The following is a 22,775-nucleotide window of genomic DNA, read 5'->3' on the forward strand; positions in this document are numbered from 1 at the left end:
TAGAAGCGGCGGATATAGTTTCGCAAAAGCACTTTTCAGAAGAACTCACCTTGCAAGAATAGGTGTTGTGCACCGGGTCCAAGTTGATGATCTCGTCCACGGTGCCGGTCAGGACGACGTTGGCCTCCTCTTCCCGGTCCTCCAGATCTTTCTCCGGGCACCGAGCGGCGCACAGAGCCACGAGCAGCCCCGCCAGGAGCAGCGCTGTCCGGCCAGCTCGGACTGTCCGATGGGATCCCATGGCCACCACAAAAGTAAACTTTCCTACACTTCAATTTTCTAGAGCGTCCGATAAAGAAACTCCAAACTATCTCGAGTGCGTTCAAAATGTATTTTCGGTGCCTCCTTCTAACAACTTCCCTGCAGGCGACCGGTGTCTCTTTCACTGTGCAGCCCTGCTCCCCGCATCCGCAGCCCGGGTTAGAAATCCCTCTCTGCCGCCGCCGGCTGGGAGACCAGGAGGGACGAGTGGAAGGAGGAGGAGGAGGAGGAGGAGGAGGAGGAAGGGGCAGCTCTCTCTCCAGGAATGCAACTGCACGTCTCTCTCCCCCTCTCTTTCTTTCCCCCTCACACTCTCTCACACACACACGCGCGCGCGCACACGCTCCTGGATTTGTGTGCAATCTGAATTGCTGATCCCACAAGTGAGGGTGATGTGTGTGTGTGTGGTGGGGATTGCGGTGTATCCCTGTGGAAAGTGTCTGTCCTACGCCGCCCCCAGTTGGACACACGGTGTCTCTACCTCCGGTGCCCATCATCAGCCCATCAACCGGCAGAGGCTCAAAGCAGGAACAGCCATCCTACATTAGATGGATGCCTAGTGTGCGAGAAGCCTTTAGCAGTATTATATTATTATATTATCCTCATTTGTCACGTTGAACAAACGGATATATATGTGAAGTCATGGCATATTTGTCCAATCCCCCTGCACCCCTCTCCCCGAGTCTGGAGGTTCTGGTGACAAACGATATTAGGCATACTACTTTTTTATTAGAAATAGAGTGTATATCTACCTGCACTGTAACAAATTGGACTTTGTCTTTATTTTAACAAGGACAGTGCCAGTTCTTAACCTGCCTGCTTGTATTAGGCTGTTTGCTATTCCTCATTTAAGCTACCCCAGAATTATTCCTTGTCCTCAGTGAGTCATCCTACAATATACTGTCACTGTTTGTTGTTTGTGTGATGGAAATTGTGTTCAGCGCTAGAGCCGGAGTGAAGTCAGAAAACCTGGTGTTCATGCTACCTGGTTTTTCTGCAGTGAACATTTAATGCTCAATGTTTTTCATGAAATTAATCTGAATTTGCTTCATTTCTTTTCATTTTTGTTGTTTATATATCATTTTGATAGATTTACTTAAAAGCAGCTTTTTTATATACAATGCATATTGGTTGTTTCAGAGTCCTGTTAAGCAATCAACACAATCTTCGGACGCAAGTTCACAACTTAAAAAAAATAATCTATGTTATACAGCTGGACGTATAGCATCACAGCAAAAAAAGCGAACATTGTGCTTTTTTGATTACAAGGTGCTGAATAAGAAGTTATCCTCTAAACGTTGCTGCCATGACAGATATCAGCACCTGTGAAGGTCTGTGTCTGCCCCCACTGACTGCTACAGAGCGCTGGTAGGCTGTTTATTCAAGTTTTTATTCATATTGAATAATCACGTGTCCAAATCGCACAAAATTCAACACCTCACTTTCTCGGACAATTACACAATACACATGCCAATTGTGGAGTTGATAAGTTGAACGATATATGAGATATGTTTTCCACATACAGACAGGGAAGCAATTGTGGAATTAGTAGGTAGTTACAAGACAGTAAATGATGAGTGGTTAGATGTAAATACTTTTTCTTGTCTAGACATGTCTTTTGGGATTTTGCCATAAGAGCTTAATAAGATAGTAATACAGCAATATTTACAACTTGTTTCACTGCCCCTGTACCGACTTAAGAGTTTTATGAAACTTTAGATGAGCATTTACATTCTTTAAAACAAGGGACCCAAATATTCATGATAATAAAACTTGAGATTTAGATTCAAGGACCTCATTTGGATACTTCAGAGTGCTCTTGAAGGTACCACGGTTGTCAAAAACCTCTTCAATTTCACTCTGATATGATTTATTAGAGCAGCTATACTCTTGTCCAACGTTAAAATATCCATATGATGTCCTGGACACATAGATTTGTAAACTGTGTTCTGTAGAACTACTGTCTGCACTCAGTGTTAAACAATCTCAGTGATTGAACACCCATGTAAACTCCACAGTGAAATAGGCAGACTCTAAACTCAGGCAATGTCATATACCATTAAAGATTCCCCTCATATCGTAAACCTTCCCATGTTTAAATCTGTAAATGCTACCATATGTCTTTTTTGTTAGACCCCCACATTAAGAACAGACAGTGCGTAAATTTCCACTCCTCAAAAGCTGTAATTTTAACTACCCTTCTATTCCTGGGGAAAATGACAGGCTTGGTTATCCACAGTTGCTAGAGAGGATATTTGCAGAAATTTGCTCTAGTAGGCCTCGGCTCTGACAGCTAAGTTAACCCAAATGAGAACTGTCGTTTGATTGAGAACTAATGCAGTTTGTTTGTGCTTTTCATCATTCTTGATACAGATAAGGATCGTATTTGCACAAATGGGGAGAAAACACTCTCCAAATGCTATTCCTCTGTCCATATACATTATATTAGCCTGGATGCCAGACGAACTTAGCCCCGCCCACAACATTTCTGGTCGGGCAGTTCTGACTAGAATTGTGAGTCTGACAACGTCAGGCTAACAATATATAGTAATAGTAATACAATTCAAATACAAACAATCCCAAATCAATAAATGGCATAATTTGTGGCATGTAAAGTCTTTGGCTGCTCCAGCGAAAGTAAATGGCAGACAGTCTTTGTGGTCTTAAAGAACATTTCTCTTGGCTCCCACATCCAAAAGAGCTTTATTTCGTTGCCCTAATGACTAGTTAGAAGCAGAGAAGTGCACCCAAATTCAAAAACATTTCCAGTGCGTGTTATTATATCTTATAAATTATTCTTAATGTAGCTGTATGTTGGTCTCAGACAGCAATCACTGCTGCAACCTGCCAACAAAACCAAGCTCACTCTCAATTCACTAAATTCCTCTGTGTCTGTTTTTTGTAGTTTTAGGTAGGAATTAAAACGAGTATTTTTGCAAACAGGAAAATTATGTGGTATGTCAACACGCTAATTTTTGTCGAGTACACAAACATAAATGTATGTCCCTGTTAAGTGAAAGAGATGGAAGACGTTCCTCATATGACGATAATTCGTAATGTGATAGGTCATTACCCAACTCTACAGTTATCGGCCTCAGCTTTAGCGTTTTAGTTTTCTGTCCAAGAAAATTGTCTCAGATCATTGACTTCTGCCAGAAAATATCCCGGACATGAACACTGTCATCTTGCACTGGTGACATCATTTGAAGCCACAGTCTGTGTAGTAGCGATCAGGGGATGGAGCTATAGTATTGAGGTTCGCCGATACGTGTGCTCACAAGTTAGTCTCAGCTGTCAGGATGTATTTCCAAATTATATATGTTCAAAGAACTAATCAAAAGCTGTACACAGTAGACAGACACTACTAGCTTCTAGTTAGAAACTAGCTGGTTAGCATCAACAGCTAGCAGCTCAAGACCTACATATTTTCCATTAACAGTTAGTGGAGAACAAAATGGAGGTAAAAGTAGAATAATAGTTGGACTTACATCTATCAGGAGACCAAAAACACAACTTCAAATGTACGTTAATGTTGTTGTGTGCCGGCTGCATGTGTAAGGCATGTTGTGTGTTGGCATGTTCACTGTCTCTCCTTTATGTCAATGTTGAATGTATAGCTTTTTCCTCTGCCTCTAGTGGCCGATAAGTTGATACTGCAGGAGACAGATGTGATACATGAAGTCTGCCACTAACTAATATCTCTAAACTGATTCTGGATGTGAATATGCTAAATTGTTGTCAATATTATTTAAAACCTTTGATAAGCTGAAGTTAAATTCCCTCCAATGTGTGCTATTCCTTTGGAGAATGTGTAACTGGTCATATCGCTCTTCTCGCCCCTGTATGAACTTTAAAAAATACAAGACTGGGGTTTTTTACAGATATATATGTTAGTGTGCAAAAACAGGCTGGGGGTGTAGATGGTGATTTTAACCTTGACATATTTTCTGTATCAGGAAACAATCCTTAAGATAAGATCTAAACTCTGCTGCGGATTATCAGTCATTTTCTCTGTGGATACAAAACACAATTATCAAAATAACATTTATTTAAATGAAAAGGAGGAAAATGTGAAAGCTAATATTATAAGAAGTGGATATGTACTGTTTTTCTATATATGTCCATAAGGCCATATGAAAACAGTTAGGATTATAAACAAGTACTATTTAAATTTAGACAAAAACAATGAATTAAATACTATAGCTAACATGTATAACAATGCCATAAAATACTACTATGCAATAGTAGGAGTATGTAATAATAACAATCAACAAAACTATACTCAAGTTTACTTCTACTTCTCTTTCTCAACCCTTCCATTCAGAATAGCATTCAGACAAAGAGATTATGATTCAAGGTTGAAAAAATTCTCAATTAATCATCTAAATGTCAAAGTCAGATGAAAGCTAAGTGTTATATTGAATTGGTTAATTATACCTTGACCATGACCGTCTCTGAAAAAAAGTGAACTGTCTTTTTCATTGATGTATTGAAAAGGTGAATGAATAGCGGCATATTCACACCGGAGTGGTTAATTATTTGTTGGTTAACCATCATCATTACGCAGGAACAATACAACATTTTATTTCATAAATCCATTATCCATGCCCACAGGAAAGAGATAGTAACACAGCACCACAGCATCTGAAACCTGTGAACTGAGATGATGTTTAACTCTGAGATGTTTTTCAAATCTGACCTTCAAAATCAAACTCTCATGCCATGTGTAAGGTAGGGCAGTCGGTGCATGAATAGTATGTGTGTCCATTCGTCATTGAGGAAGATATCAGGAAGTCCTACTGACAAACATTGTTGTGCACTTTAAAGAACAAAGTATTTTCATGTGAGTGAACAAGCATTTCAATGAAAACTAGGGCTGCGAAAAATGATCAAAATCTCATATCCTCATGTAGAAGTCATTTCATATCCAGTTAGTCATATGTATTGTAATTGGTCATCCTTCTCTGTGATTCTTTAGGTTTTGTTTGAGCTCCGAGCTGTATTACTTTCTTCCATAGACACCTATGAAGGTATTTTTTGCTGCAAAACACCTGTGCAATGGAATTTGTGGTTGTAGAAAATCATCTTTTCTTAAATGTTCTCTATACTGTGTGACATGAACCTCTTGGTAAAATAAATTTAAACTATTTAAGTCTGAATTTTGTTTGGAAATATCCTGGATTGTATAATGTTCACATGTTCGTTTGTGATGAAATACTGCGGCTAAGATTTACACGACGAAATGAACAATAGAGAATGAAATGAAACAAAATACATTTTCTACCATCACACAATGTGTATGTGTATGTATGTATACATGCATATGTATATGTATATGTATATAAACATATATGTAAGTATATATACTGTATATATAGTGAGGTGGAGGTGGAGAAGGAGAAGGAGAAGGAGAAGGAGAAGGAGAAGGAGAAGGAGAAGGAGAAGGAGAAGGAGAAGGAGATCCAGGCCCTGAAGGAGCAGGTGGAGCAACTGCACCGTCATAAAGAAGGATGTCAAGAAACGGCCCACTCGCCTCAGGGCCTATCTTGACTGCCTGGCTGAGCTCACTGACTGTCAGGCCAAGGCTAAGATTATTGAAGCAAGTCTGCACCAGGAGCCTGCACCAGGAGCCTGAGCCAAGATGGAGCAGTGAGGTGGAGGTCAACAAGGAGAAGGAGAAGGTCAACAAGGAGAAGGAGAAGGAGAAGGAGAAGGTGCTCGCTTCAGGGCCACCTGACTGCTCCTTCTTGTCTCAGGCTCCTGGTGCAGGCTCCTGGTGCAGACTTGCTTCTATAATCTTCCACAATTTCAATAGGGCCTCCCACTGTCAATACTCTCATAATGTGAAACTTAGCAGAGCACACAAACGACGACACCTCTCACACCTCCCCTCTTCTATTTATCTCCTGGCAGCCCCCCTCATCCTCCTCCTCCAAATATGTCTACAAAAACCCCCAGAAACCAAACAAGCATTAACAGGTATTGGACTGAAAGAGGACTTTTCCTAGGCTGTTTGGGGAATCAAAGTGTAGACAGACACAAAATGCAGCAGCAGATAAAGAGGAGCTGGGGAGCAAAGACATCAGGCCACGTTGCCTCAGAGGGGATTTACTGACTGACAAGTAGAAGGTGTGTGGAAAAATCTGGTGTATGACTTTGCCTGGACTTCTTTCTCCTGTTGTAAATGTCCGTTTTACATCATATTTTGGACAAACAGACAAAAAAAGGCTATGTTAGATGGATTCCATGACATAAAAGTTTCTTTTTATAGTCTTGTTCGAATGATATTTGACAAGAGAAAAGGACCTAGCCGTCATTTTCACAGTTATGACAGTGATAGATGTCGACTATTTCAATGGGTTTCATTTATGTTGATGGCTTGCACAGAGGACCCATGGCAGCTGGAAAGAGTTGACTCTGTAGTCATCTGCGTGTCATTGGAAAGAAAGAGGGGAAACCTGAGATGCAACATTAGCAGGCAAATTATATGCAGGGCCTGGGGGCTGCGTTACACCAAGAGGTAGCTGCAGGGCTGCACCTCAGTGCAGAGTAGACAGTCTGAGAATCACTGCGCAGCTCGGTGTCCAAAACCAATCCAACTTCTGACTCTTTGTGAACGTCATGTGATATCTTACATAAATAATGCACCACTCCTGCTGAAGTTTTTCAGTGTCAAGGCCTTTTGGTTCTGTGTTTTTCAAACATCCCTCATCCTGACAGTGTCTGTTCATTTCCTCGGTCTGTAACTCTGTTTGTTACTTGTTATTCTTTGTTTTACATGGCTCTTACAGATAATGTGGCACACTCCCCTTAACTTTACAAACACACACACACTCACACACACACACACACTGAGACATTCCAGGGTTATCAAACAGGGCTGCTGTAGCTGCTGTTTTTCCCGAGGACAGGCCGAGTTAGCTTTATCAGGTATCAGCATGAGAACAGAGGACTGAGCCTCGCCTGCCTGGCATATATCTGCCTCGGATCACAAACTCAGTGTCCAGTTTCCAGCCTGCCCTCTCTAGGCTGTATCCCTATGCAACAGACCTGGCTGGAGGAATGATGCAGAAGAACCTATCTGGTGATGTGCTTATCTTGAAAAAAATAAACTAAAAAGCAAGTCTCTATGGCAGTGTTGTGGCCGCTGTGTATACAGGTCTCTGTGAGTAATATCAGGACAAGGCATGAGATTTGAAGCATCAGTGAACTTCACATTTCAGCCCAGACCAGGTTGTTTCCAAAACACCAAAGACAGTGCCTGAACAAAGCACCCAAGTCGGCTTGGAGCCTTGGCAATATGCCTCGTTTTGGGAGCATCTGCATGTCGGCATTTGGATTTAGATTTGCACAAACACTACCTTAACGACTCCATACTCACATGTACCTTTGCATTTATAATATGTATATAATATTTTATGATATTGGTGTCCATATCATTAATACCACACAGCATGCTTATACTGTTTTAAGCATAGAAAAGAGGAGGGAAGTGACTGTTGTTATACAGCAAAAGGATCGACCGGAACTCAAACTCAGGCAATACGGGTTTAGTGGAAAATAAATGATTTATTTCCAACAAATGGACAAATATAAAGGTCTGTGTCACTGAGTAGTGAAGACTGGAGAGGGGGCTGACAAGTGAGCCGGCTGTGGCAAGTGGATGGGAACTGGAGAGCAGACACGCATCAACAACGACCCAGAGACACAAGGGAGGGGGAAAACAAAGGAAAGAACACAGAGGTCATGGTGACATTACATTTTTTACAAACCAGGTTTCTTTTCAACTCAGCCTGCAAAATGTGTCAAAAATAAATAATTTATAAAATAATGTGCTCACATTGACCCTCTCAAGGATCCTCGGATCTCCATTGAGATGAAATAATAATCTGACCATGGTGTCTTCAAGTCAAACACACTTTCCCATTCATGCAATGAGCTGGGGAAAACATGAATGGGTCTGCACAGATACCTGACCTGGTGGAGTAATGGAGACGAGGAGTGCTGAAGCCTAAATCACTGGATAAGAACTGAAAGGTGGAGCACTAGATTGTCTTTCTGCTTGAACATGCAATGAATAAAGGCTTTGAGATTTCATCAAGAGACTGAAAAAAAGGGAGGAAACCAATGTAGAATTTAGGTATAAAATAACATTGTGAAAAGGATGAACCTATATCATGTTTCACCAATGATGTGTGTGGAGCTGCAGTTGCATGCACATCAATGAGCAGGGAGCCAGTCTGACTGTCTGACGAGAATGGTCAAACACTGGCTTAATGTGTTTTCACTCTCAGGCTGTGTGGGAAAGTTTTATACCAAGAGGAGCAGAGAGGTCAATACCTGACAATTAAAATATAAATATATAGGTCATAAATTATACAGGAATTTACAGTAGAAATATACAGGAAACTTTCCTCAGATTTATGAAACAGTGAATGTACAGAGTGAAGCGACTTGGAGTATGTATTGGCTGTTGTGCATGCTAATCATCTTGGCGCGTTCGTCAGTTTAACTTCCTGATTTATTGTTCTTGTCATAATGGCTGACTTTCACATTTATTTATGTGTCTGAGAAACAGTTTCATTAAATCCTTGTTGAGCGGCATATGAATCCATATTCAATTGAAGGAGAAATAGCTTCTCAATTGTGTGTTTCTGTACTACAGGTCTATTTTGCAGCTATTCCAGTGGGTGGCAGGCATTGATTGACCTGTTGTTAAACTGGTGAGAAAAGCCCATTGACAAGCTAGGTTAAAATTTGGTGTTATCCTGCGTCGGATTACAACCCTCCGACTGCAGCTCCACTTTCCCAAGACAAACAGTGGAGGGAGACGAGCTGCAGCAAACAGCCTGTGTTTCAGCTGCCTGACAGTTTGCCAGATGGCCCTCTGCTTTGTGGCGTCAAGTCCAAACAGGAGAGGTGGTTTCACACCTGGTTTTATCCCTCTGCATTTAACTGGAATGTCAGATAGTTCAATGCCTTATGGAGCCTCAGTTTTTTTCCTCTGACTCTCCAGCTTTCTCTTATATTTAGAGAGTCCGCAGATTAGGACTTTGCATGCGAACTTCGAAAAAAAAACACAAAGGTAAATATTCAACATTGTGTAGGTGCACTGTGGTGTCCTCCTTTTTCTCTCCCTCTCTCTCAGACCCACATATGTGTATGTAATGTGGTTCCAAGTGTTCCTTTCCAGTACAAATGCTATCCTTAAAAGGCTTAAGGTTGTGCACCATCATTAGTATCTGTCTAATCTCATTGGATTACCATAGATAAGATTGAGTGAAGACAAGATAAAGAGGTGTCAGTGACACACACCATGTACACAGTGCTTGCTTCATTACAGATAGGGAACCAGATAAACTCCCTTCACTTCCTCATGTCACATAGGGTGACGGAGTTATCTCCAAGACATGATTTAGTCTTAAGAACTACTTCTTTACATAAAAATAGCACCTTATTCAAAATTAATTTGATGGTACACCGATTTGGATTAGAGCAAATGGAGCCCATTCCATACATTTCTAACATTGGTGAACAGGGACGATCTCCTGCAAGAAGTGTGTAACTAACTGATGGTCGCAGCATAAATTACCAGTATCAGGCCCAGTCTCATTTAAAGAGTAATGCGGAACTGTATACCAGTAAATAATACTTGCAAGGCAGAGTTAGGTGTATTTGTTACAACGGCAGGCTTCCGGGTTAAGGAAGGATCATGGGTAATATCCACCGATCACTTGTAATTCAGTTCAGTGAGTGGGTCTGTGCAGTCAAAGCTCTGCCCTACATAGTTTGTCTTTTCTCTACATGAAAACACCTCAATCACACAGACAGAAGTGGGGTCTCATTTCAGGGGCTGATTGCAGCACAGCGGCACAACTAGACTGTCCACCCAATGGATCTCTCTTGGCCTCCCAGGATTCATGTGCTTCAATGACTAACAATTTTTCAAAGATGTAATGGCGCCAGAAAGCGATGAAATGTCCAATGTTTGACTTTCACGCTTCATGTGAACCACATTGTACACGTGTCTAGAAAATTCCCAAGGAACATTAAAACTTCCTCTGTGTGTCCAACTTTAGCTCTGTTGTTAGGTGACAACAATTGGGACAGGGAGCGCTGGTGACACCAATCATGGAAAGCCTCTGCAGACCAGAATGTAGGCACAGCTACAGAGCCCAACATAATGCATCCCCACGTGTGGCTGCAGAGGGCGCTGTTGCTCAGTAAAAGTTACATAGGTTCAGGTTTCGTAGAAGTCCCCATCAAGGTCATGTGATAGTTTCCATTAAACCCTCAAAAAACAAACAAACCAAAAAGGTGCGCACATTAAATTGAATATGTCAGTATTAGTTTCCTGCAAATCCTTATGTTTTCTTCACAAACTGTGAAGTGTATACTGGCCATATTGATGGAAGGGCAAGAGTGAATGATAGCCAACCTCTCAATCCATCAGCTCCTGCCCAGCCTTGGCTTGTTTATGCAGAGCTGCCACAATTTACAAACGGCCATTTTTCTAATTTATACCATTCATTCACTCCTGGCTTGCTCTTTGGCAGGCGCGCACCAGAGTCCATTTAGGAAATGAGTCTATTGCGGGCGCACACAACCACGCCACTGCAGATGAACGGAACGATCAAAATCTGTCCGACTCATTGTGATTTAGTCGTCACCCTTGAGCTGATTTAGTATTCTGTATATGTTGGCTACTACTTTTGCTGGATGTGTAATGAAGCCGTTTTGATTTGAAACTGACTACTCTAACCCACTTTTAATGCACTATGTCATCATCTCACGGTTTGACGGATCGAATCTCACCGTAACAAAAGATTACCTCTGAAGACAAGGTTCTGTGGTAGAAATGATGAGTAATGCCGTTGTGGAAACAGATACTGGCATCAGTGTTCATTGTTATTCTCCCTGATTAAGGACTTTTTGATGAACAAGAACTGAGTGTCAAAGGGGATTCTTATTTCCATATGCTGGCCTTAGGTTTCCCCTGCACTCTGATTCAAGGATTAGCAATAGTGTTTGATCTATATGTCTCACCAAGGGAGGGCAACTTGATCAATATGTTGACTCTGCATGTGTGTGTGTGTGTGTGTGTGTGTGTGTGTGTGTGTGTGTGTGAGTGTGTAGCTGACCGTCCTTGTCAGTGAGCGGAGCAGCGTGCCAGAAGACAGACCACGCACTGTTACAAGAAAGTGCAGCATCATCATGTCCTCCTTCTCCTCAGACTCCATTCCAGCCAACATGGCTGTCCAGTTGCATTAGTTGATTGCACACTCCATTGTCTCTGTGCCACTTTGCACTTTTCATTAAACTAACTGTGCTGATTCAATTCTGCAACATTGTCAACTCATTGTACTTCGGTTAGCGAGTGTGGACCTGCCCGTATCAATCAAAAGAATATCCCAGATTACTGGTTAAGTCATTATGAATCTTATATATAGACATTCAGTTATTGTCACATCCTCTGTCAGACATCCAACACTGTGCAGGGACTGCTGTTGTGGCCTTTTTGCCTTGACGATCATGGCACTATGATCGTTCTCCCTGAAAAGGATGCATCATGATCTAGTTGGGCTTGGTGTTGGATTCATGAAATGTCTGCAGAATGGGAGGAAAGGTTTGTGGTTATAAATACATTGTTAGCGTTATCCATAGCCTTATTTGTACTGCCTTATTTGTACATGTACGGTAAGCGATAAGTCTGTTTGAAATGATGTCACTGTCACTGCTCACAAACCTCCACGCATCTCCATTCTAAGGCATTCAGAAATCAATCCACCAGAGGGCGGACATGGCGACGGTGGGGGACGTTATGATAATGCACTTGTAAATACAAAAAATCTAAATAGGAGCGGTAACGTCATATATATGCCTGTGGTTTTTTGCTAACTTGCGAAGTCAAAGAAGACGTGCAACTTCTAGCCTTAATTAGCCATTTTATTGTATTACATATGTAAAAACTACATCATACAAACAGGTTACTTGGAATTAAGGTTAAGACTTGTCGCAATGTTAGTTAGTTCTAATAAGATGTACTGTATATCTACCCTTAGTCAGAAATATAATTTTCAGTTCTGCCATTTTAAATCTTTTTCCCCTTGAAGGCTCGCAAGCCAATCTTTTCACTGAATTGGGTTAATCCCATCTAATCTACTGTAAAATCAATGTTCCAAACTTACATAGCTGTAGTAGGAAATTAAAATGTTACCTACACCATAAAGTCAGACTAGCAGAGTGCAGGGCTGTGGTATGGGATGAGAGTTGCCCCCAGCATATTGAACCAGATGCTGCCTCATGAATCCTAGCCCAAGAATCTGTGACTCACAGCAAATCCCTCCCTCTGCTCAACAAAAGGCTTTGAGAACACGTGAGCGACCGAGGCGGGAAGAAGAACGAACATAGACAGGTTAAGTGGGAGCGGGGGGCGGGGGTAAGGGTAAGAGAGATGAAGGTGGGCAGTATTAGCAGATGATGGATGTTACATGACTCAGGTGGGTAGGTATAGGAGCAGGAGGTGCAGGAGTGAGCTCACCTTTTCAATCTCCCCCCCACTTTCCTCCTTTAGTCTAGATGGAATGCCCGGCTCCATCACGGGGGAAATATTTCAAATGTTCAGCTGAGTGAAGAGATGAAGCAGAAAATAAACAGGAGCGAGAGCAAGGAAATCAAAGTCTTGGTCTGATGAAAGTGCACCCAACATCATGTCTGTCACTTAGCAGAGGAGGCTGGCTGCCTGTTCGGACAAGAGTCTTGGCGGAGGGCGAGGGTGCATACATCTGTGCTGCTCGAGTGGTTTTATGAATGTGCAGAAGTCAAGTGACTGCAAGTTTGTTTCATCTCCCCAAAGCCTCCCTGTGTCTTTCTTTGTTGTGGCAGATTGAGTGAGTCGGTGTCTCATGAGTCTGACTCGGCCATGCAGGCTTGAGAGAGGGAGAAAGGGCCCTTGGGTGCAAAATTGGGGACCTTAACCCCTTCTCAGTGATTTTACACCACCACATCCTCCACACACACACACACACACACACACACACACACACACACACACACACACACTCACACACACACACACACAGGCATTACACCTTATCGTTTGCACTGTCAGATGGGTGCACCGGCACACTCTACTTCACACTGATTACAGTGTTAACCTGATTGGGGTTTAATTAACTTTAGCTAATTTGCATGTTAGCTGAGAAATCCCACACTAATTGAATCTGCAAATAAAGAGCAAATTATGACATTTGACATCATGTTCCCTGATTTACTGATTATAACGAGCTTATGATCACAGAATAATAAAAAGCTTCATACTATGAACAGGACGACATTAAGTAGTTTAAAAAGCAGAACTATGACTGCAATCCCCTTTAAATCTATAGTATTTGTATTGGAATCCAAGGGTCCAAGTAAACACACTAACTTGCAGATGTCAGTTTTACTCTGTGTCTAAATGATTCAAGCCTTCCCTTGACTGAGAGCGGTAACTGCTCTGAAAACCCAATTTTGAATAAAGTTACAATTTGAAGGCACCTCTAACCAGATTCTTGGCCTCAACCTTCAACCTTCATATTGATATTCAGAGGTGATGTTTCTTTTTGAGGCTTGTAAAGCATAAGTTTAGTTTAGCTGCAGTATTAGTTAAAAACATTTTGCCAGGGTCACAGTAAGTCTAATCTACTGGATTCAGAGTCAAATTATTGTTTCTGTGACCAGGCTGCTGCTTTGACCAATACTTTGATCCAGTGCGATAAAGCGAATCAATACATTTTTATATTTTTTTAATCCGTACGTAGTCTACATCCACATTCTCCCTGCTTGAATGCAAGAGGCGTGGGTGAGTCCAATGAACTAATAATAACTAGATAAAAACTCCAGTTGGAGTTGTTTTTATCTTGTTATGTAAGGTTGGAAGTAAAAGCCTCTGGTACGAGATCTGATATGCGGATCTGTGGGTTTGTCGGGTGATGGTTGATTAAGTGACAGAGGATGTTATATGGATAATGGAAATCGCACTTTGGAGGCCAGGCACAGTGACTGTGGCTGAGCAGACAAGGGTTGTGGTCCTCATTTTGCAAAGAGTCTAATAATCTCGGGGCCTTGTTTTCTACAGAGGTGAAGATGCATGGAGCAGGAGATGGACAGGGGGATTGGTTCGTCTTTTGTTGTCTCTCCATGGAGTCGAACCAGAGACGAACCAGAGACCTTCTCTGCCCATAGTCCAAGTTTCTGCCACTAGACCACCGCCTCTCTAACAGTAATACAGGCATTATAGCAAATTGTCGTGGAGAAGAGGCAGCTAAACCTCAAGGCAAATGTTTCTATTTACCAGTCGATCAACTGTATGTTCCAATCCTCCCCTATGGTCATGAGTGTTTGGTTGTGACCAAAAAAAAGAGTTTGCGGATCCATGCAATTGGAATTAATTTTCTCTGTAGGCCTGCTGGGCACAGCCTTAGAGATAGGGTGAGAAGTTGGGACGTCTGGAGGGAGCTCAGTGGAGCCGCTGCTCCTTCCTGTTGAAAGGAGCCAGTTCAGGTGGTTCAGGTATCTTATCAGGATGCTTCCTGGGCACTCTCCACTTCAGGTTTTCCAGACAAGCATAATACAACCTGGGAGGAGACCCCAGGGCAGACCAAGGACCCAGTGGAGGGCGCAAATATATCCCATCTGGCCAGAGAACACCTCAGGATTCCTATAGAGGAGCTAGAGAGTGTTGGTAAGGAGAGCGATGGCTGGAAAACCTGCTCAGCCTACTACAACAATGACCACTGATACCTGATAAATGGAAGAAATTGGATGGATATAGCTAAGTGTCTCAAAAGATTGCCACTACCCACAAACAGAAAAATATAAGCTTTTAAAGGTCAAAGAAGATAGCCCAAGAGCAGTGAAAAAGGTCAAACCTCTTAAACCAATCTTCATTATAGACTTTATCTGTATTGAAATTATGCATAGAACCCTATTAAGGACGACATATGAAAAGCTCTGATGTACCTGGGTCATTAAAAGAGTGAGTGAGATGTTTATTTGGTAGAGGAAAGATCTATCACACCATGACCTCCACTTAATGAGGACAGGAATGTAAAAGCAGACGGTAATTAAGGTTCATTTTTATGATTATAATACATTTGACATTTAAGGTTCAATTCCCTGCAGGCGACAAATAAGAGGGTATGAGTGTAATTAGTGTGTCGCACAGCGGCAAATGTCACAGTTTAGACACGGGGATACATTAAGACAGAAATGTTCCTTTCATTCCCAAAAGCAGGTTATTTACATGGACTTTGTCTCCCCCTTGAGCCTGAGGCTGAAACGTATGGAACACTATGGGAAAAATAAAATACATGCACATGTTGTCAAATTGTTATTGTAATCTTGTCAAATGAACCACAACAGCTTGTAAATATATTTAAAAATACCTGTAAACACTTTTGGACTGACTATGTTGTCTTTCCATTAATGTCTCACAGTGACCTCTATGTTTTTAAATATCTATATTTCTTGTCTTGATTATTTAAATATTCATGTTTTTTGTTCTTATCTATTTGTACTTACTTTATAGAAGATAATTCAACTGAAAACTGAACAAAGCTTTTGCCTGGACTCTAAATTAAGCTCCCTGTGCCTCAGTTATACTGAAGGTGAACTTTCAGTATAATTGAGGACACAGTGTAGAGGGCAACAAATACGAGCACTACAGTGACATTTGGGTCATAACTTCAGACCTGTGTTGTTAGTGTCAGTATAAGTCAGTATGTTCGTGTCAGTACCTCAGACTTGTGATGTTTGCGTCATTATTTTAGTGTCAATAGGTCAGAGTGTTAGTGTCACTACCTCAGTCTTGTGATGTTTGTGTCATTATTTTAGTGTCAATAGGTCAGAGTGTTAGTGTGATGTTTGTGTCAGTGTGTTAGTGTCAATATGTCAGATTCAGTATGTTAGTGTCAGTACCTCAGTCTTGTGATGTTTGTCCCTGTATGTTAGTGTCAATATGTCTGTGTCAGTATGTTAGTGCCAGTACCTCAGACATTAGATTTTTGTGTCAGATGTAAGTGTCAATATATCAGACTTTTGATGTTAGAGTCAGTTTGTTAGTGTCAGTGCCTCAGACCTCTGATGTTTGTGTCAGTACATTAGTGTCAGTACCTCAGACATCTGATATTAGTGTCAGTACCTCAGTCCTGTGATATATGTGTCAGTACCTTAGTCTTGTGATATTAGTGTCAGTAAGTCAGTCTTGTGTTTTAGTGTCAGTGCCTCAGACCTCTGATGTTAGTGTCAGTATATTATTGTCAGTACGTCAGACCTGTACTAAGAAACATGTGCGCTCTCTCCATCTCTTCAGCAGCTGCACAGCTCAGGCTTGTGCAGGTTCTCTCATCACTCTTCATTCCTCCTCCTGATGCCTTCAATTACCTTGTAATGAACCCAAGTGGACGGAGACCCACCATTAGTCTGCCTCTGATTGGGTAACGTTTAGGCATTAAGGAAAACAATTGGTTTGAGTAAGGGAAGTATGTCACCGGAAGCCAATCAGAGGGGAGATGGGGGCGGGTCTTTTTCCACACTGGGAGGCGACAAGCGAACTCCTGCTAGCTTCTGGAGTCGGTCCAACTCAGCAGTGGGATACCGTAGCTAGCTAACCTCACCCTGTACGAGCCGGCGGACTTACAATGAGAGATATCCTGCAAGCGACGAATAACTATTAAGTGGCCGATATATGAATATAAATACGTAAGTGATGCAAAGTGTCTTTCTTTACTTGCTTGAGCAAGATAGCTTGACATCAGGTCAGGCTAACGTTAGCTAATGAACATCAGCATGGTACATTCATAAGGCTCCGAATTAGTGTTTACCTGACCCGAACCTACTAGTCAGTGCTGTTCTAATGTGGAGACCATGCTATCTCCTTAATGTCTCTTTTTAGTTGATGCTAACTAGCAAGGTTGTCGATAAGCATTGTTACCGTTAGCTAACCAGACACGTTAGCTGGTCATAGCAGCAGCTGCTAACAACAACAATAACATTGACTTGGTGTACAAACAACTCTGGACACAGTCCTCGCTTCCCTAACGTGGAGTTACTGCGGCCCATGTCTCAAGAATACAGAGCATTGTGGTGAAATAATGAATGTCTGCTCTGTTTGTCTCCTTGAAGAGAAGGCCATCCAAATGGTGATCATGTCAGGCACAGCCACTGTGCTGCAGCAGTTTGTCAGTGGGCTGAAAAGTCGAAATGAGGACACCAGAGCCAAATCGGCCAAAGATCTGCAGCACTATGTGACCACAGAGCTCAGAGAGGTAACAGCAAACAGAAACATGTGTGTCAGAAGTCTTTCATGAGGATTCAGATACACTGTGCACTACAACAGTGCTACTCCCACATGAGCTGTGGAGTAATTAGCTGATTTATACGACTTAACTTCCCAACATATTGATGCTGGTTTTGTGTCTTCCACAGCTAAGCCAAGATGAAGCCACTACATTCTATGATGAATTAAACCATCACATTTTTGAACTGGTATCCAGTTCTGATGTGAATGAGAAGAAAGGAGGCATTCTAGCCATCGGTAAGATACAAACACAGACGTGTTTTAAGATACTGAAATGAACTTGAAACAACTTATTTACCTTTGTGTAAATTACATGAAATTATGCATAACAGTACACACAGTGTGTGTGGTAGTCAGCACAGAACTGATACTATACCTAATTTGTTTCAGTGAGTCTGATTGGCGTTGAAGGAGGCAATGCCACCAGGATCAGCCGATTTGCCAACTACCTGCGCAACCTGCTCCCCTCCAGTGACCCTGTGGTGATGGAGATGGCCTCTAAAGCCATGGGCCACCTGTCTATGGCTGGGGACACCTTCACCGCTGAGTATGTGGAGTTTGAGGTGAAAAGGGCTCTGGAGTGGTTGGGAGCAGACAGGAATGAAGGCAGACGCCATGCATCAGTAAGTGACTAGCAGTGACAGCTGTTGGTTGTTGAAATACCAGTCCTTCTTGGTGCTGTATTATGTGTGCTGGAGATGAGGGTGGATAATGACTTGGGTTCTTTTGCCCTGGTGTTTTTTTTTACTTTAGAAAGCTATAGAAGGTTAATTGGTTGATTGGGGATTTGTGTAGCTTTCCCTGGAAATAAATCTTACTTGTTACTGTTGGCAGGTTTTGCTTTTCTTGTAATATGGCCAATGTTTTTTTTTGCAATTAACGTTCTATAACTCTTACTGTGTACATCCATATTATGGTCCACAAATACAATATCATTTTTGCAGAGAGAATATGACACATTTACCAGATTTTTATTACAGGATCATTAAATGTTTTTCACGAATGCAAGAATGTTTTTTATTAACTTTAGTTAACTTTGAGTTGTCTCTGTGTTCTTCAATTTTCTGCCAGTATCTGTATCTAACAAGAAATTTAATGTTTCTCAGTTAGTTGGGCCGGCATAAAACACAATAATCAATGACTGCCTTCACGGAATGTCAAAGATATTCTGCCGAGAAACATGACACACTTGCTATTTACTGTCACCAGCTAGTGCTTGAGTTGACTCAACTAAGTTCACAGCTCACACTTTAAGTGAAGAATTTACACAGAGACAGAGACATGTTGCATCTAGTTAGCAACTATTTCAGGAAAGAGCCTGAGTTAAGGGGTGGAACAGTGGTGTGGTGGTTAGAACTGTTCCCTCGCTGTGAGAGGGTTCCTTGTTTAAATCTTGGTTTGAACATTTGAGTGTTCTCAGTGGGTGTGAGAGGGTTTTCTGCAACATTGCAAAGACATACAGATTGGGGATTAGGTTGATTGGAGATTCTAAATGAACTGTAGGTTTGAATTTGAGAGTGCATGACATGTATATTGGCCCCTTGATTAGTTGTTGACCTGTGCAGGGTGTTCACTGCCTCTTGCTCAATGTCAGCTGGGATTGGCTCCAGCTCCCCCTGCATCCCTCAAAGGACAAGGGGTATACATGATGGATGCACGGATGAAATTCTAATAATAATATCTAAACTTACTCTTTATTGAAACTGGAAATAAATAAACCTAGGAGCGAAGATTACTGACTAATTATTGAACGTTTTTCTGTCTGTTCCAGGTGTTGGTGTTGAGGGAGCTGGCTGTGAGCGCCCCCACTTTCTTCTTTCAACAAGTGCAGCCCTTCTTTGATAATATCTTTTACGCGGTATGGGATCCCAAGCAGGCCATCCGAGAAGGAGCTGTAGCTGCCCTGCGAGCCTGTCTCATCCTCACCACGCAGAGGGAGACCAAGGAAATGCAGAAACCACAGTGGTACAAGGTAGAGCATTCCTCTTTTTAGTAGCAAATCACTTGTGTTTTGTTTAGTATAACAGTATATGTTATATTGTATTAAACATCATCAGTGTCTTCTCTGTTAACAGCAAACCTTTGAGGAGTCAGAAAAAGGCTTTGATGAGACTTTGGCCAAAGAGAAAGGAATGAATCGTGAAGACAGGGTCCATGGTGCCCTCCTGATCCTGAATGAGTTGGTTCGAATCAGCAGCATGGAAGGAGAGGTGGGTCCTGATTTCACAGTGAACACATTATCATCTGTAAAAGCAAAACATTCCTCTCACTGTCTTTTTTTCTTGGACAGCGCATGCGTGAGGAGATGGAGGAAATCACACAGCAGCAACTGGTCCACGATAAGTACTGCAAAGAGATGATGGGATTCGGAGCCAAGCCTCGCCACATCACACCCTTCACCAGCTTCCAGTCAGTACAGCCGCAGCAGTCAAACGCCCTCCTGGGCCTGCTGGGTTACAGTACTCCTCAGGGCTTCCTCAGCTTTGGAGCCACACCGGCACCTGCTAAGAACTCTCTGGTTGAGAGCAGATACTGCCGTGAGCTGATGGAGGACCGATTCGATCAGGTGGATAGGGGTGGGAGAGGGGGGTCAGGGATGATTACAGTGATTACCAACATATACGCAGGATTATTTCACGTGTACTTAAGACAACATCCACATTTCTATGTTCTCCTTTTAAAATCCATCAATACTGCTACTTTTACACCTGCCGTCTATGTTTCGGAGTGCCAGGTTTGTCCAGTTTTAATTTATAAACCAAGGCGCTGTGCTTTAACGGCAGAAACGGGGACAGTTGGAATTAATGACACAGTCACCCACATTTGCTTCCTGGTGGGTCTCAACTTGACTACAAGCACTGAAGGCAAAGCACAGCTAACATTGGCTCTCAGTTAGAACATTTCCACCTCATCGTGAGTCCAAGGAAATAAATCCTTGCTCTTATATTTCACCATTGCTGTTTCAAATTCATAATATTTTGTGTAACCTACTGCAGAGATTTAGTTTCCTGTTTACACTGATATGCACACACCCTGTGTGTGAAAAGTCACTTGAAATGTGTTATAGGGTTTGTCAGAACTGTAGTTGGATTTGAAGTGCTATTTTGAGTTTAACAAATCGTTCACACAGGCTTACATGATGTTTTTTGTCCAGGTGTGTCGGTGGGTGCTGAAATACAAGACCAGTAAAAACCCTCTGATCCAGATGACCATCCTCAACCTGCTTCCACGCCTGGCTGCTTTCCAGTCACCTACCTTTACAGGTGGGACGAGTTCATGTTTGACTGTCACCCAAGACCCAAATGAATCTCACACAGTAACCATCTCCCATCTTCTTCGGATTAAATTATTCACTACTTGTGTGCTAGAAATCAGAAGAGATCCTGACCATCGCTCTTTGGTCTGTGGGTCGATATCAGTGGGTTTTGATGTAACAGAGGACCTGTAAATTCCCCTAGTCTGTTGACATATGTGTTGCAGCTTATACAAAGACCTACATATGGTATGTGTTAAATCTTTTGCATTGCGGATGCTCCCCCCACTGTGCAGACCAGTACCTGTCGGACACTATGGGCTACCTGCTGGCCTGTTTGAAGAAGGAGAAGGAGCGGACGGCAGCTTTCCAGGCTCTGGGGCTGCTGGTCGTGGCTGTCAGGGCAGACATTCAGCCTTACCTCACGAAGATCCTGGAGATCATCAAGGCTGCTCTACCACCTAAGGACTTTGCACACAAGTCAGTAATCAAACACACTATATTATGTCAGCTTGTAGTCTTCAGAAACTGTATATCTATTTAAAAATGACTGCTGTGTGACAGCTCACAGTGATGAGACAGAAATGGTGATTAGGTAGTGACTCTGTTTACATGGACACTAATGTTTCAATATTTACCCGATGAAGACAATAGTCTGAGTGATTCACTACCAGTCAACAGTATCTGAATAAGTTTGGACAGTTTTCAATAATAACTTAATACTTTGAGTTTTAAATGCTCTGTGGGAAACCTGTTAAAACAAATTCAAAAGAGACTTACCGTTACAGTGCATGTTTTTTCTGTGTGCAGGAGGCAGAAGACCATGCAGGTGGATGCCACAGTGTTCACGTGTATCAGCATGCTTTCCAGAGCCATGGGTCCCAGCATCCAGCCAGACATCAAGGAGCTGCTGGAGCCTATGCTAGCTGTGGGCCTCAGGTAGGACAGAGCAGTATTGCCACACTGCTAAAATATCAATCAATCAAGTTTTACCAATGCCTGGATTACATCTATATAGGGACCTCATTTAGCTTTTATTTAATCAGCTAAATAGATCATTTACACATTCTTATTTAAAGTTATATTTGCAGACAACTGCACCAGACCCCACTTCCATGTCCTCATCTAAAGATACAACGATGACGTTGAGCGGTTTGTCCCTTTCCACCTGTTCATCTAGTCCTGCACTGACCGCAGTGCTTTATGACCTGAGCCGTCAAATCCCCCAGCTGAAGAAGGACATCCAGGACGGTCTTCTAAAGATGCTTTCTCTGGTGTTGATGCACAAGCCACTGCGTCATCCGGGCATGCCCAAAGGCCTGGCTCACCAGCTGGCCTCACCGAGCCTCACAAACATCCCTGAGGCAAGTGATGTGGGCAGCATCACACTGGCTCTGCGCACACTTGGAAGCTTTGAATTTGAGGGTAAGATCTTTGAAGAGTCACAGCTTTTAGAAAAACATTGAGCTTCAAAGTCGGACTGTATTCTTGGGATATGTTATTTGTTGAAATGTCTACAAAAAACAAGAACGGTGTTTTATATTTTGTGTACTTATATTTTCCAAAATGTTTCCAACAATGTTCAAACAGAGAAATCTGCTGAACACGTGTCTTTTTACAAATCTTGCAGTTCACCCATTTTTCTTAATCTTTTTTTCTGTTACCAGGACACTCTCTCACTCAGTTTGTGCGCCACTGTGCCGATCACTTCCTGAACAGTGAACACAAAGAGATCCGGATGGAGGCAGCTCGGACCTGCTCACGCCTTCTGACCCCCTCCATCCACCTGATCAGTGGGCAGATTGTCAGCCAGACAGCTGTGCAGGTCGTTGCTGATGTGCTCAGCAAGCTACTTGTCGTTGGAATCACTGACCCAGGTAAGACATGAGAGAGTAAGCATGCAGGAGGAAAGGTGTGGTT

At 42.2% G+C, this 22,775-nt stretch overlaps 2 protein-coding genes across 4 annotated transcripts in view; one reads left to right on the top strand and one right to left on the bottom strand.

Annotated features, from left to right (window-relative positions):
- agrn (agrin) overlaps window positions 1–401 on the bottom strand; it is a 242,876-nt gene extending 242,475 nt beyond the window's left edge. For both annotated transcript variants that reach the window (XM_062391981.1, XM_062391980.1), the window contains exon 1: window positions 50–401. In XM_062391981.1, coding sequence (XP_062247965.1) covers window positions 50–241 — 192 coding nt within the window. In that variant the 5' untranslated portion in view covers window positions 242–401. The remainder of the gene's footprint in view (window positions 1–49) is intronic.
- Window positions 402–16,873: 16,472 nt separating this feature from the next.
- Window positions 16,874–22,775, top strand: part of mtor (mechanistic target of rapamycin kinase) — an 84,531-nt gene continuing 78,629 nt past the window's right edge. Inside the window, exons 1-12 of one of the 2 annotated variants that reach the window (XM_062391706.1) lie at window positions 16,874–17,004; window positions 17,428–17,570; window positions 17,731–17,839; window positions 17,993–18,225; window positions 19,374–19,574; window positions 19,678–19,812; window positions 19,893–20,168; window positions 20,757–20,865; window positions 21,152–21,335; window positions 21,666–21,794; window positions 22,036–22,280; window positions 22,523–22,732. In XM_062391706.1, the coding sequence (XP_062247690.1) occupies window positions 17,442–17,570; window positions 17,731–17,839; window positions 17,993–18,225; window positions 19,374–19,574; window positions 19,678–19,812; window positions 19,893–20,168; window positions 20,757–20,865; window positions 21,152–21,335; window positions 21,666–21,794; window positions 22,036–22,280; window positions 22,523–22,732 (1,960 nt within the window). In that variant the 5' untranslated portion in view covers window positions 16,874–17,004; window positions 17,428–17,441. The remainder of the gene's footprint in view (window positions 17,005–17,427; window positions 17,571–17,730; window positions 17,840–17,992; window positions 18,226–19,373; window positions 19,575–19,677; window positions 19,813–19,892; window positions 20,169–20,756; window positions 20,866–21,151; window positions 21,336–21,665; window positions 21,795–22,035; window positions 22,281–22,522; window positions 22,733–22,775) is intronic. The other variant, XM_062391704.1, reaches the window with a different exon arrangement.

This window comes from Platichthys flesus, chromosome 7 (genome assembly GCF_949316205.1).
Source record: "Platichthys flesus chromosome 7, fPlaFle2.1, whole genome shotgun sequence".
Lineage (NCBI taxonomy): Eukaryota > Metazoa > Chordata > Actinopteri > Pleuronectiformes > Pleuronectidae > Platichthys > Platichthys flesus.